We start from the raw sequence: 15,030 nt of genomic DNA, 5'->3' as shown, positions 1-15,030 counted from the left end.
GAAGTTTGCAATCACTTTGCCTGATCACAATTGATGTTCGATGAATTTTCTTTCTGATGAGAAACATACTGAACCTAAACTGCAACCTCCACCCAGGAAAACAGCTGGTATTATCACAGATCAAGGCCATATTCTAGTCAGGCAGAAACATTTGAGGAGTTGCAGAGCAGGCAGGACCAGTAGGGGATGTAGCTTGAGGAGGGAACATAACCAAGTGAGGATCCTGAGGGTCAGACAGAGGATGCCTGGAGGGCTGCATTTGCCCTGGGCCTGAGGTTTCCTACCCCTTCCCTACGTGATAGAAAGGATGACACCTGAAAGCTAACAACTGGCTGTTACTCCATATAGTTAAAGCTATGGTTTTCCCAGTGGTGATGTATGGAAGTGAGAGCTGGACCATAAAGAAGGCTGATCGCCGAAGAATTGATGCTTTTGAATTATGGTGCTGGAGGAGACTCTTGAGAGTCCCATGGACTGCAAGAAGATCAAACCTATCCATTCTTAAGGAAATCAGTCCTGAGTGCTCACTGGAAGGACAGATCCTGAAGCTGAGGCTCCAATACTTTGGCCACCTCATGAGAAGAGAAGACTCCCTGGAAAAGACCCTGACGTTGGGAAAGATGGAGGGCACAAGGAGAAGGGGACGACAGATGGTTGGATGATGTTCTCGAGGCTACCAGCATGAGTTTGACCAAGCTGCGAGAGGCAGTGGAGGACAGGGGTGCTTGGCCTGCTCTGGTCCATGGGGTCACGAAGAATCGGACATGACTAAACGACCAAACAACAAAGTGTGTTACTATTAGCAAAAATAAACCTTGTTTCAGAGGATAGCTTTGTGAAAATCTATTCTGATCATTTTCTCACCTAGGGCAAGTAAATAATGTTTCAGATCTCAGTTCCGCCGCTAATATTACCATGGAAGAATGAATCAGGCCCTGAATTCGTTTTGTAGAAAAGCAATCCTAAGAAAGTTTGATTTTAGCAAACACATCTTTGTTAAATTTAAAGGCCAAAAGCCAGCTTCCACTGGCACTTAAATAAACTAACACTAACCACTGAGATAATGTTTATACAAAAGCAATCATAATTCAAGTGTGGAAAATATTTTACAAAAGCCTCAAATGGTTTTAGTACAGATGCAGATAGATAGGCTGATTTACCCATGATGGGATGGATGTAGAAAATATCTCCATGTTCACCGATGATTGTGTGTTTTAAATTCTTTCCCATCAGACTACGGTCATATGCAGCCACAGTGAAAACAGAGGTGCCTAGAAAAACAAGAATATGTTGCAGTGACTAAAACTTGGAAAGATTTTATCTTAACCAGTTATTAATTTATTCCATGTGAGGTTGAACTATGAAAGTTTAGCCATCCGTCTCCTATCTGGAGAATTTTTGCACGTTGTTTATATAGTCATATAATAATGACAGGTATTATTCTGTTCTCTAGAACAGCTCTTGTCAGCCTCACCAACCGGTCAAACCTATTCATCACACTAATTCATGAACATTACCAATCCACATTTTGACTGTGTAAGAAAGTGGTCTAAAACTGCAGAAGGCATTGGAGAGCATCGAATATTGCACTGGGGTGTGGAACTCATTTATTCTAAGAACAGGACACAGTTATGCTTAAGAACTTAATGAGAGCCAGAGGCCTATCTCATTCAGCACTCTCTTCTCACAGTGGTCAGTCAAGTGGCCACAAGCAGGACATTAGCACAACAGCATGCTCCTGCTCATGATCTTCATGAAGTAATATTCAGAGACATATGGCATCTGATACTGCGTACAATATAGACACCACGACTAGTAACCATTAAAAGTCATGAATTTGTCTAACCCCCCCTCTAAAGACACCCATGTTGGTGGCTATCCCAACATCCCATAGTTTAACTGTGCGCTGCATGAATCAGTACTTCACTTTGTCTGTCCTGGGTCTCCCAAGGTTAAGTTTCATTGGAAGACCACTGGTTCTTTTATCATGAGAAATGATAAAAATGGGGGGGGGTCCTCTTTATCTACTTTCTCCACACCATGCATAATTTTATAAAGCACTATCATGCTCCCCCTTACCTTTTCCATAAACCTCAAACTTTGTAACCTTTTGTCATATACGTGAGATGCTCTAGCCCCCTTTATCATTTTGGCTGCTCATTCCTGAACCTTTCCCAGTTCTACAATATCCTTTTTGAGGTGCAGCAGCCAAAACTTTAGACAGAAATTTGGACAAGGATGTCATAATAGCATTTCCCCCCAAAAAAAAAATTACAGTACATAAGCAGCAGGAATGGGAGTATTTCCCTGGATCTATTCCTCTGTTGATCTGTGAGTTCATCTGGCCCTGTATTCTGCTTATCTTCCTTCTTTCCAATTTAAAATGGGGAAGTGCTAAAATTAATTCACATCCCCAGTTTGTTGCAGATTTATTTCCTTTCATTTCTCCTTGCCTCCCTTCTCTTTGTGAGTATGTGCAAGCATCCTGTGCTGAAAGACAGCATGTTGAAACACATGATTGTAGGGATAGAGGAACACACGAGGGCACAAGGTAATGATCAGACAAAGATTTCAATTTTGTACCATGTTTAATCAATGCATGCGAATGTACCAGTAGAGTAGAGGGAATGTTCCAAAGTCAATATGAAAGAATGGTAGTTTCACAATGCACTAGTGATGATCCACAAGCAAGACCAGGTCATTTAGAATCAAAAATATAGAGCAAAATTTGTATGATGTTCTAAACAACCTGATCTTGCTTGTTTTCTGGTGTCTGCTTCAAATCCAGCTTGTTCTTCGTTTCAAAAAGTTACTCACTGTCACCTAATTTGTGCAACAAGTACCTTGCATAACGTCTGCTACAACATTAAGACTAACTGGTCCTTTTGAAGGAAGCTTGCGGCCCCTGATTTCTTAAGCAGCCCTATGCTTTCTTTCTTAAAAGAAAGAAAATGTTTCTCACAGCACTACTGAGGAAAAGAAAGGAAAAACCCAAATAAACAAACAATTTTAAAAAACCAAAATATAGTCATGTTTCAAAGAACCAAACTAAATACATTTACTTAAGTTTCTCCCAAACAGAAGACCCCCACCACCATATACCACATGGCAAATGCCTTTTGAAAATGAGGTATTTCAAAGTCATTTTGTGATACGTTTTGGGTGAAAGGGGTGTTCAAGCTGGTCAAAGAAAAAAGTCAAACATTTCAGTGGGTTACACGTTTTTTAGTGTTGCAAGAATTAGCCTCAAGATGTTTCACAAAGATTTGCACAGTTTGTTATTAACATCAAAGAGAGTATACCGTTGTTCATTGAGATCCCGAATCCAGAAGAGAACTGATCTATCATAGCAAAAGGCATGAAATAAACAACCATTCTGTTTGTAGCAAAAGTAGGAAGAACAAACAAAACACGAGGCATTATCCTAACCAAACACATCACATCTAACTGTGATTAAGTTTAGAAAACAGTTACCAACATAGGTTTTTGTTGTTAAGGTTTCCTCAAGATCTAACAAGATTAAAGCTATGGGAATTTTAGCCACTTGTGAAACCAATTCTGTAACATGGCAATTGATTTTAATCAGTTGTGATGGATTCAGGTTACTGTATATTGACCTTTTCCAAATGAGATTTTATTATATTACAGGAAACATTCTGTAAATACAAACAGACCCAGGGGTCAGGAACATACCATCTCTATAGTTTGGCTTGATGCTAGTACAAAATTCTCATGTTTGTACTTTACACTGCAATTTCTAAAAACAGGAACAAAGGAAATGTTAACTGCCTTGTTATTTGCTGCCTACCTGGCCACAGAAGCAACAATATCCACGTAGAAACTACACATGATGTTATTGCAAGGGCTCAGCTGCTTCTGAGAAGTTCTAAGCAAAGCAGGAATGATTTGAAGTTCTACAGAAGTAAAAAGGTGGAACTAACAGGTATTCAAAAGCCGAAATTAATCATGGGAACTGAAGTTCTGATTGCTGGTCAGAGTCATTGCAACTACATTCTTAGAGTCTCGCACTATCACATAATAGAAACTTTCAGACAAAAATGAAATAGGGTACATTCAGATGTGGTGATTAATGCATTTTCCTGATAATACTCGTGCTTTTATCCCAGATTCAAATGTTCCTTTTAAGCTGCATCACCTGTTGTGTTGTAAAACAGTGGCTTTTTGATCAATATATCACCACATCACACTAAATTTAAATGTCATCACATGAAATTACAATGCATGCAATTTTTCCAGGTTAATGGGGTTGCAATGTTTTTTTTTTTCTGGAAGCAAATAACCTGCTGGATTCTTCTAGTTTTCCAGAATTGACTTTTATGTTGTGTGAAAGATCACATGTTGGCATCTGTCTGTCTTGGGAGACAATGGAGGAGTTGGGAGTGAGGTCCAACTGTTGGAAGGTTGCAGGACCTGCTGTTGCTCTAGACATGTTTTGTTGCAGCTGGGGCAGATGAAGACATCTGGTTGTGCTACTGCAGATGCACCATGGCGTTTCTACTCTCTGGACGCCCCCCAGCAGTCATTCCTCCTTTGGTCACTGCTATGGCTACATGGCCTGACTGTCTGTCTGCAGGCACTGCTGTTGTCTGCAAGGGATTCACACATGGCAGGGTAGATGTTGTCACATTTGCAGACATCTTTGTGATACAGTTGGTCTGCCAATGGGCCTGGTGCCTGAAGTTGGCTTCCCATAGAGCACATCCTTGGGGATCCTGCCATCTTCTGTAGACATGACCAAGCCTGAATAGACGTTGTTGAGACAGTTGTGTGAACATGCTAGGCGATACGGCCTTGTAAAAGCACATATTTGTTTGAAACTCTGCCCTGCCATGTGATACCCAAAATCCTCCTGCCACAGGGAATTTGGAAGGCATTGAGGTGCCATGCCTGATGGCTGTAAGTTGCCTACGGCTCACTTCCATAAAGCAGTGAGCTCAACACACAAGCCTGGTAGACATTCATCTTGGTATTGGACATTAGCATCACATTTTCCCATACCCTTCTGGAGAGCCGAGCCATTGCCACAGCTGCCTTGCCGATGCACTTTTCTAGCTCAGCATCAATGGAGATGTCGCAGGTTATGGTGGAGCCCAGGTAAACAAAATCACCTACCGTCTCAAGTGTCTGGCCACTAATGCTGACGCATGGAGTGCTGGCGACAACCTCACCCAGAATGCTGGTCTTTGTCAGGCTGATGGTAAGACCATTTCCCTAATGTTACCTTGCCTGTTAATTTCCATGCTGAACAGCTTTGGGAGATGAAAAGCTTAAGGAGGAAACCCTACACAAATCCAGAGTGGAGTCCCTAAGATGGTTGGATGGCATCTTGTACGTCTTCTTCTGGCTCATTCCGTGGTTAAAGTGTGCCTTTTTGACAGACTAAGGTTCTGGTTTCCTCAGAAAAGCTATAGTCTCTCCCCCCCCCCAAAAAAAATCTCCTCTGCTGCCCACCCAATCTTTTTAATAAATAATAATAATAATAATAATAATAATAATAATAATAATAATTTATTATTCATACCCCGCACATCTAAATGCTGACTTTCTCCCTTTTGGTTTCCCATATTAATGAGGGCAAACCAAAATAGAGCAAATAAAAAGTCTAAATCTCTACAGAAGAACTTCTAGATCCTATCCTGCAAACTGTTTCTCTCCAAGAGCCAATTCCCAAGCTAAAGCAGGCAGACTCCCACATTTCCACTCTAAATATTCCCTCAGTGTGCTTTAATCAAAACTATCCAAATTTATTCTTATTTATGTTTATTACTATTTAGCAGCAGGCTGTTTCTATTCTCTTACCACAACGCCTTAGGGAATTTCCATAATGTCAAACTACACCCCTTACAAAGCCATATTTGTAACAGACCATTTCAATAACAGATTATCTCATTGAATTTTAATAATCACATGCATATTTACTAAGAGCCTTGTTTTAAAAAAAACCATGAAAGGTGGGGGGGGGAATCATTTGTGAGAGAATGCTGTTAGCATTGAGCTTAGGAAAGCACCATACATTTTCACCACACACATGCACAGAGATTAAAGAACCACAGATCTCTGCAATCAAGAAGTTGGAAATCCCAGTTAATAGCACCTTGTTTCAAAATGAACAAACTCACAGACAGTCTGCTGATTCAGGCAGGTATGGGCAATATGAAGCAAATGTTGTGCTCAACTGATGTATAGAAATGCAAAACAAAATTACTGCATTTAACAGAGAAAGTGAAATATATTTACAAACTAGAAATCATAAGAAGGGCCTTCACTGACTACCACTTTTCTAGATGACCAACACTACTAGCTCCAATTAAAGCTTAGACAGGCTGTCAATGGAAAAACACTGAACAAATAATTTCCCCAAGTACTAAAACTTGCGCAGCAAAAGGTACGATAAAAATTGTACCTCCTATCAACTAGGTTATTTAAATAATACAAGATCCCCCCACTTTTTTTGTTCATAGGTACACCTGCTGATTACACAGTAACATTAAACCATGATTGCATGAGCTCAGGCAGTTATGCAGCCTAATTTATTTCTCACCTGGTTTGTGTGAACACAACTCCCACCATGTTCAGTACTTAAAATTGGAGTCTGTGTCTGATGCAACACCTTTCTTCATCTAGAATGCACAGTATACACACACAGAACAGAAAAATAAGATAAGATGCCTGAGCAACAACTCAGGCATGATTCCATTCAGACTCAGTCCTCAAGAACATAAAATTCCTATTCAAATATCAATAATTAACTCATGACTGCATTTGCTGTAAGAGGTTCTTCATGTCCCTTACAGAAACTCCCACAACGACACATTTTTGGCTGTAGAACATAAACAAAGATCATGACTAGGTACCCACCTATTTCACTATTTTCAGGAACTGCTGCTTCATATTCAGTACGGCTGAATGAAATAATCTCTGCCTGTGCTTCCGAATAGACAGCCAAAAGTGCAGTTGCTGTTCTAGCTGGGACTCCTTGATCAGAAGCCACTATCAGGAGGTGTGAAACGAGGCCTTCATGAGGTACAGGTTCTCGAAGAAAAATTTCTCCCGTGCTTGGGCCCATCTGAAACATGGTTTGTGGTTTCAGGAACCTAAAATTCACAACTCCATTTAGTCCTAGGTCAACATCGCTGGCTCTCACAGTAGCCAATGTCTGATTTATAGGTGTGTGAGAAGATACATGAACAATGACAGGATTCTGTAGGAAAAAGGGACTATTGTCATTGAGATCCTCAATATGCACAATTACAGTAACACTCGTGCTTCTTGGTCCGAGGATGCAAGAGTCTGTTGCCAAAGCCTTAAATACATACTGAGATTTTAATTCCCGGTCCAGCAGTTTGGTAGTAAATATCACACCAGTAATCCTGTCAATGGTGAAGGCTCCAAGGATGTCCTCTGTGAGAGAGTATGTGACCTCACCATTTGGACCCTCATCTGCATCTGCTGCAAAAAGTTCAAGAACTGCTGACCGTTCTCCAATATCTTCTCTCACTGACACTTGATACTGGTTTCTTGCAAACAAGGGACTGTTGTCATTTTCATCCAGGACTTTGATATGCAGCTGGGTCACCGAGCTTTTTGGTGGACTGCCCAAGTCGAAACACTCAATAACCAGGGTAAAGTTGCTGTCAGTTTCTCTGTCTAAGCTGCAAGTGGTGAAGAGGTCTCCTGACGTTTTGTGTAATGCAAAGTATCCTCTAACATTTCCACCTTTAAAATGGAGCAAACATTAAAGAAAAAGAACACATTGGCTGAGCATTCTCTTTAAAGGACCACTTAAAAAAACCAACACCAATCCACCTGATAGTAATTTTTTTGCAACTATGGGCCCCAGGTATGCTTTCCTGATACCTGCATTTCATTTAAATCAGGTCATGGTAGTAGATCCAAAGCACCACCTGAATTTAAATAGCAACTATTCTGCCAAATGGATTCTCTTCCCCTCTGTCCTCCTCAAATCAAACTTGCAAGATCTATTGCTCCTGAGCAAGGTACTCTTTTGTCAACTTCAGTTACACAACGGAACCTACTAAAATTGTTAACCAAAAGAGTTATTTTGACTTGCTACTCTCCCACAAGTTTACCCATGGGAAGCAAAGATATTTAGTGTTGTAATATCTATATCTATTGTTTGCTATATTCTGGGTTGTTACTGTTTATGCTTTGGCTACTAGGGACCTTATTTTTCCTTATCCAGACAAGAAGAACTCCACCCCTCCTCATTGCAGGCCTATTTCCATTTTGTTTATCCATGCCATTGCAAGATAAATACCAAGTGCAAAACAATTTAAATAATAAAATAAGTTAAAACCTCTAAAGAGATCAGAAAATATTACACTGTGACCTTTTTAATATTCAGAGTATAAAGCAATTCAGCCTACCAATGATGTGATATTGCACAGTCCCATTACCACCAGCGTCCTTGTCTACAGCCAACACAGTTGATACGGTTGAAGGCTCTTGGTTCTCCATAATTTGGATCTCAGAAACTGGAAGGATGAACTTGGGAGCGTGGTCATTTTCATCCAGTACTCTGAAGATTATTGTCGCTGTACTGGATAAAATGGGAGTTCCACTGTCTTGAACCAGCACTAAATAGAAAAGCACATTTGAAAGCTAGTATACAAAAGCAAGGTACAGTAGACTGCCTGCCAACAACGTGAGAACAACAAACTTTGCATGCTGTTCCTCCTAAGACACAACACAACTTTATGTTTCTGAACACATTGCACTGCTTTTGTTTCATTAAATTTTGTTGCCCTGGCGTAGAGACAATAAGTAACAACTTCTATTAAAATCTCAGGGTTTTTTTTGTTAAAAAACCACTGATTTACTTGCAAATTTTGTGCAACACCCATTAAACTGAAGTAGATTCTTACCTTTAATAGTGAATTTATCTTGAGCCTCCCTGTCAAGCGAGGTGACTGTTGTAATCTCTCCAGTATCTGGGTTTATTTGAAAAGTTTCATATCCAGGACCTGGTAAAATTTCATACTGGAGTAGAGAATTGATTCCTTAAAATACAATGGGAAAACCAATAAATCATCTAAGTGTATCAAACCTCAGTATTAATAGTCCAGGTACTGGCTTACTAGCTATTTTCCTATGGAAATATTTTGGTATAAAGGTAACTGAATTCATTATTACTTGTATAGAATCCCTTGTATAAAACAAAAAAGCTCAGCGCAACTTTAGTAATGAACTGAAAGACAAACATAAACCTATTTATAAAAATCTGGAGAACTCTTGCTGGCTCGCACCAAGAACTTGTGTGAGTCTAGTGCGAGTTTTTTCTTGCCAAGTTATACTGCATTAGACATCATTCCTAATTCTCCAAATATTAAAAGGTGCTTGCCATGTAGCTCCTCAGGTGACCATCTAAGAAACCCCTACCTAATCAGGCAGAGCCAATGTTGTAGTTTATGCAATACAAACCAGAATACAGTAAACAACACAGGGTTACCGGGTGTACAAGATCTAGTAATCTGGAAATCTCAGTAAGTCAGAAGTACCCAGTAAGGAGAACATTTATGTGTATGCCCTAACCAATTTAAGAGAGTAAGAGGGAATTCATACAAGTCTCGTTTATCTCTTAATGGAGGGAAACTGTAGCTCTGAGATAGAGCACATGTTTTGCATGAATTCCCAGGACCTCTATTTAAAAAGCACCAGGTAGATAAGGAGGTGAGTGACCCCTGCCTAAATTCAGCTGCAGCCACTCAGAGAAGCCAATATTGGGTAGGCAACCAATATTGGGCTAGGCGACTGACTCTGTATACAACAGCTTTCCAAGTCGTTATGGACATGTAGCCCCTGTATTTCTGCATTGCCCACAAGCAGCAGAAGCAGCCTTAATAAACAACCTCATACTAAAAATAGGGTAGTTTAAATACACTATTCTTATCACATTACGAAATGATATTTTTAACTACTTTTTGGTGAAACCAACTGAAAATTGGCTATGGGACACATGGTGTTGGCAACTACAATAAGAATCACAAGCCAAACATACCGTTTGTTTGTTTGTTTGTTTGTTTGTTTGTTTGATTGATTGATTGATTGATTTCACTTACGTTCCACCTTTTTCTCCAAGGAGCTCAAGGTGGTTCTCCCCTCATTTAATCTTGCCCCCTCAATTCCACTACAGATTCAGTCTTTCACCCTACACATGGACCTCAGCATGAAAAGACTGATAACTCTGATCTAGAATGCACTTGTCATCACCCAGCAAATGCCCAGCCACCTAAAGGAGGTGTGTTTCACTACTTGAGAACCCTGCCTTCTTGATTGTTATTTGTGCACTTTACTTAAGAATGGGGTAGCTGCAACTACAGTTTATATGGCGTTCCGTAATACTTTGTTACCATGCAAAATCAATACCACTCTCCTCAGTGCTGCGGGAGAAAATGTTGTTTATGAACTTTAGCAGCTGTTTGCTTCTTGCTATAGCTGTATGCCTTCTGTAGTGGGAACTCTGTTTCCCATTCGCATCCTTTATTGCTTCAGAATAAATTGTTCCCATATTTCTTGTGGTTTCAGTGCTCTCCCGAGGAAAGCATGGCACCATTTTCATAACGTGTTATACAGCAAAATAACTGGTGCTATTAAGTATAATGGATTTAATCCTGCATTTTGCAGAGAGGATAACAAGTATGCATCTCAGGTTATTGTATATGACTTGCAGCTAGGTAAAAGTTAAATATTTGTCTGTATTACAGATACAGACAGACAGACAGATTCAGTTTGGGGACCAGCTTCCTAAGCGCTACACAGGGTTTGAGGAGGTTTTCCAAGGGAGATATTGAGAAACCCCACTTCTTGCAAAGTACAAAATGGCACAATTAGGCCATTTTAGATTCTGGATTCAATGCAGCTTACTGGTATGGTAGGAGTTCCTCTTTGGAAGTTAATTTGAATTGCCTCACTCAAAAACTGGTAAGTCAGCAATGCTGTGTCTGGGACCTGCCTATTCTTTTTAGTGAGACCCTGGAGACCTGTCCAAAATGTTGCCCTGATGAAACCACCGCCAGTGCATCTCTTTGTACTCAAGCCTCCATCTTTTAAGTAGTCTTGCTTATACTGCTGTAGTTAACAGCAACATTAAAAGCAATGCAATATGATGATCTGGAACCACACAGGTCCACCAAGTAGCTGTTCCACTTTAAGGTTACTTGTACATAACTTACGATCCAAGTCTATGTATAAAGTTGTGGTGCAAATTTTGGACCAGTCTGATTTGCCTCCAGGGGAGTGTATTTTTCTGTTATCTCTGCAAGCATACGTATGAAAAATATGACTTAGGAACTCTTCATGGGTAGTGCTATTTCATGGAACCCCAAGAGCAAGTTCCTAGGTCCTTCCCAGATTCTTGTAATAGCATCATCACACAAAAATTTTCATGGACTGATAATTCCAATATAATGTTTTCAGGTACATGCTTCTGTGGGAATAATTACAAAAGCATTCTTCAGCAGAAATGGTAATATTAGACATGAAGCTTACTGGACAAGAGAGGAGCGGAGAGGTAAATACCTTCCTCTTTGGCTTGATTTGCTCAGGAATTATGAACACCTATAGCCAATTTCCTATCAAGTCCTCTGTCGCTCAAGCTTCTTGACAAGACCAGTGGATGCTCTGCTGTCGCTGTCATTGCATGCCCAGCTACGTAAACTTTAATCTCACTAAAATCCATGGGACATTAACAGATGCAACCGATCCTGTACCCGAGAATTTTGGAAGTATTTTTTTGCTTAGGGAAAATTCCACAGGAGCTGAACTTCTCCTTTTACTTCTAACGTTAGTATCTGGGGAACATTAAAATGCAAAGGAAGTGTTTGTGTTGTTACTTTTTATGTTTAGAAAAAGGTTCGCTCTGTAGGTCACAATCTCTTTTTAGCTATAATAGAGGAAAAAACAGATGCTGGGATTACAGTGCCCCACTCTGGCCAAATAATATTAATGCATGTTTCCAATTTCCATTAAACGTGTTGCTTTTTAAAAAAAATGCTTTTGAGAGAAAAAAAATAAAGGGCAAAGAAGAGTGCTCCTCAAAACACTAAATACTCAGTTATGCTTGGAAATCTATTCAAAGGTTGATGTCAAAATACTGTGAATTTGTCAATTTTTTGTAGAAAGCAAACTACCTGAATCTTTATCTATGGCTTCAACTTTAATGACAACTGCTCCTGGATCTTCATTTTCACAGATGAAAGATTCATATAGAGATCTGGTAAACACTGGAACTTCGTCATTCACATCGACAACAATTATTGTCAGACTCTGAGTTGCAGACAGAGCTGGGGTACCATTATCGAGGGCCACAATGGTCAGGTTGTAATATTCTTGGTGTTCATGATCCAAAGCAAAGGCGGTAGTTAGCAGTCCTGTTGTGAGAGGGAAAATTGTCATAAGGATATAAAATTTCTCCCAATGCAGTTGGTGTTTCAGTAAAGCTTTTCTATGGCTCAGTTCAGCTCTCATGTCAAATCAATGGTTTGTGCAAACTATAGTTCAGATGCCAAACCAAGGTCTGAGTTGCTAAAGTACAGAGAAAACATTACCATAAAGAAGATTTGCCTTTGCCTGCTATATCCACAAGGAAAAAGTCCCCTTTAAGGGATCACTTCCATTTTCATCAAAATGACACCCCCCCCCTTCCTTGAGCCACTCATTCTCCACTGCAGCAGAAGAGATATTACATAAGACTTTCTGCCTCAACTTCTCCAGGTCAGCTGGAAAAGCTGGCCTCAAGGGAGCAAACACCTATGCCTTATTTTCACACACCCTGTGTGATACACTAGATAGCTCCCATATCCCTGCTGACCTTCTCCATTTGTAACCTGCTTTTTGTTTGCACAAATCAGAGCTCAAAGCATAGTTTGCAAATGTGCTTCAAACCATTGCTTCCGATTCTGGATTGTGGGCCAAGTGCTGCTAAATAAATTACTAGTACGTGCCTTTTCCCTTACAGAGGTGCTTAACTTGCCTGTTTGCTTCTTTCCTTGACACTTTGTCACTGGGGCTGAGACTGACACTCAATTGGACCATGCATTTCTACAGTCCTTTAATATATGTTAAATTCTGTGTGGAAGCTGGTGAATGTTTACAAGTTTCCACAACACTTTTGCTCTATGTTCAATCAAAAAGTTGCTTTCAAGAGTTCTTTTTTTTAAAAAAAGGAGATGGAAAGAATTCCCAGTGCGACTTCTATGGGCTAACTTAGCCCTTTTTACCCTTACCTGCAGTTTTATCTATTACAAATGGATGGTCTTCATTATTCGAGAGAAGATGGTATGTGACTTGTCCATTCCTTCCTTGGTCTAGATCCCGTGCAAGTATGTGATGCACTAATGAGCCTACCTCTGCGTCTTCTCTAACGTAGGAAAGAGGAGATGAAATGAAGCTAGGGTGGTTATCGTTGACATCTAAAATGATGACTTTTGCTGTCAATGAACTCTGCCTGCGATCAGTCAAGTTTGCAGCCTGATCTGTTGCTGATACTGTCAGGACAACAAATGGAGTCATCTCTCGGTCAAGGGGAACTGCTGTGATTAAGCTACCGTAAGAGGGGTGAATGAGAAAGGGATTTTCAGTGAAGTCATTCCCGTGTATAGAATACTGAAGGTTGCTGTTTAAAAAACTTCCATCTCCATCTTTTGCATTAAACGTGTACACCAAGGTGCCAACGGGCACATTCTCCTCTATCCCAATTACAACAAAGTCATCCTGGAAAGATGGTGATTGGTCGTTTTCATCTTTGACATCAATACTAAGGAAAAAAGTATTATTCTGTGGAGAACTATTCAGGTATTCGTTCACAACAACTCTAAGGAAGTAGTGAGATGCTGTTTCATAATCAAGTTCCTTGGAAAGAAACAGATCCCCAGTAGCACTGCTGATTTCAAATGGAGCATCAGAATCTTCTTCAAATATGCTAAAATGCTGTTTTCTGTTGGAATATGGGTGCTGATGAGGTAATTTTAGAGAGCCCAGCATTTGCGCAGGCCTAAAATTTTCTGGTAGGACAAAATGTCTGATGTTTGGGGAGGGAACAGATCTCCCTTGGGGAAGTGGGATTACCTGAAACAAAAGAACAAAGTTTGAGAAGCGAAACAAGCAAATAGCACTAATACTCCTCTTATTTATTGAAAATATATTTTACTTTTTCTAGGACATTCATTGTTCTCAGCCTGAGCACATGTACTTCAGCTAATGCTAATATACCTCAGGAATTCAACAAGCAGCACAAGTGTTTACACTTAGAAGAGGCTTCTTGTCGACGTTCATTCCTCAGCCACAAATTTATCATTCCCTAATAGCCGAAAGAGTTCCTGTGCTTGTAAGAATACAGCCCAAACAAAACACGATAAATGGTTTAATCTATCAATTGATTTTTCAGAAAGGTTATCAAATCACAGCAGGAATTGCTTTGGTGCAAATCTTTCTAACCGTCTCAAGCACTTCCAAGAATCATAACCCAACAGTCGCCTAATCAGGAAAAACTACTAGAGGATTCTTTAAAACTAACTAAAGTTACATTCTTTTTGGCAATGTGCTATGAATCTTATATTTATCTGGCAACAGAGGTCTTGATGAAGGCCCATAATTGAGGAAGGAATATTGGAAAAAGGAGGCTGTACCATTTCAAAAACAAATTAAAAGTGGCAAACTACAAAAGGTGCAAATCTCCTTAATACTATGCAATCTTGTGCATAACTTGCACAGTACTCACTGTGCAAACCACAAATGTTATCTCAACACAGTGTGTGTGTGTGTGTGTGTGTGTGTGTGTGTATTACAGTGCTCCTACTAAAAAACTTAAATTAAAGGTATTTATTCAAACTTCATAAGGTATGGTCTTTCTACACAGGGGCCAGCAAGTCTCCTTTACTGAAGCTAATCAGTAAGTATATCCCCTGACAGAATAGCAACTGTGGTTTGAAATGCACCAGGTTAAATCATGTTCAACACTGCCTGCATTTGCACAATTCCAATTTGCCACTT

General features: G+C 39.9%; 1 protein-coding gene across 2 annotated transcripts in view; it reads right to left on the bottom strand.

Annotated features, from left to right (window-relative positions):
- DCHS2 (dachsous cadherin-related 2) overlaps window positions 1–15,030 on the bottom strand; it is a 103,410-nt gene that overhangs the window by 14,462 nt on the left and 73,918 nt on the right. For both annotated transcript variants that reach the window (XM_083630906.1, XM_083630907.1), the window contains 6 exons: window positions 13,266–14,106; window positions 12,171–12,410; window positions 8,907–9,041; window positions 8,409–8,618; window positions 6,880–7,737; window positions 1,161–1,271 (listed from right to left, as the gene is read on the bottom strand). In XM_083630906.1, coding sequence (XP_083487032.1) covers window positions 1,161–1,271; window positions 6,880–7,737; window positions 8,409–8,618; window positions 8,907–9,041; window positions 12,171–12,410; window positions 13,266–14,106 — 2,395 coding nt within the window. The remainder of the gene's footprint in view (window positions 1–1,160; window positions 1,272–6,879; window positions 7,738–8,408; window positions 8,619–8,906; window positions 9,042–12,170; window positions 12,411–13,265; window positions 14,107–15,030) is intronic.

Source organism: Podarcis filfolensis (assembly GCF_964270895.1).
Source record: "Podarcis filfolensis genome assembly, chromosome: 9".
Taxonomy (NCBI): Eukaryota; Metazoa; Chordata; class Lepidosauria; order Squamata; family Lacertidae; genus Podarcis; species Podarcis filfolensis.
The sequence above is the reverse complement of the archived record's forward strand: the minus strand, read 5'-3'. Positions and strand labels throughout refer to the sequence as shown.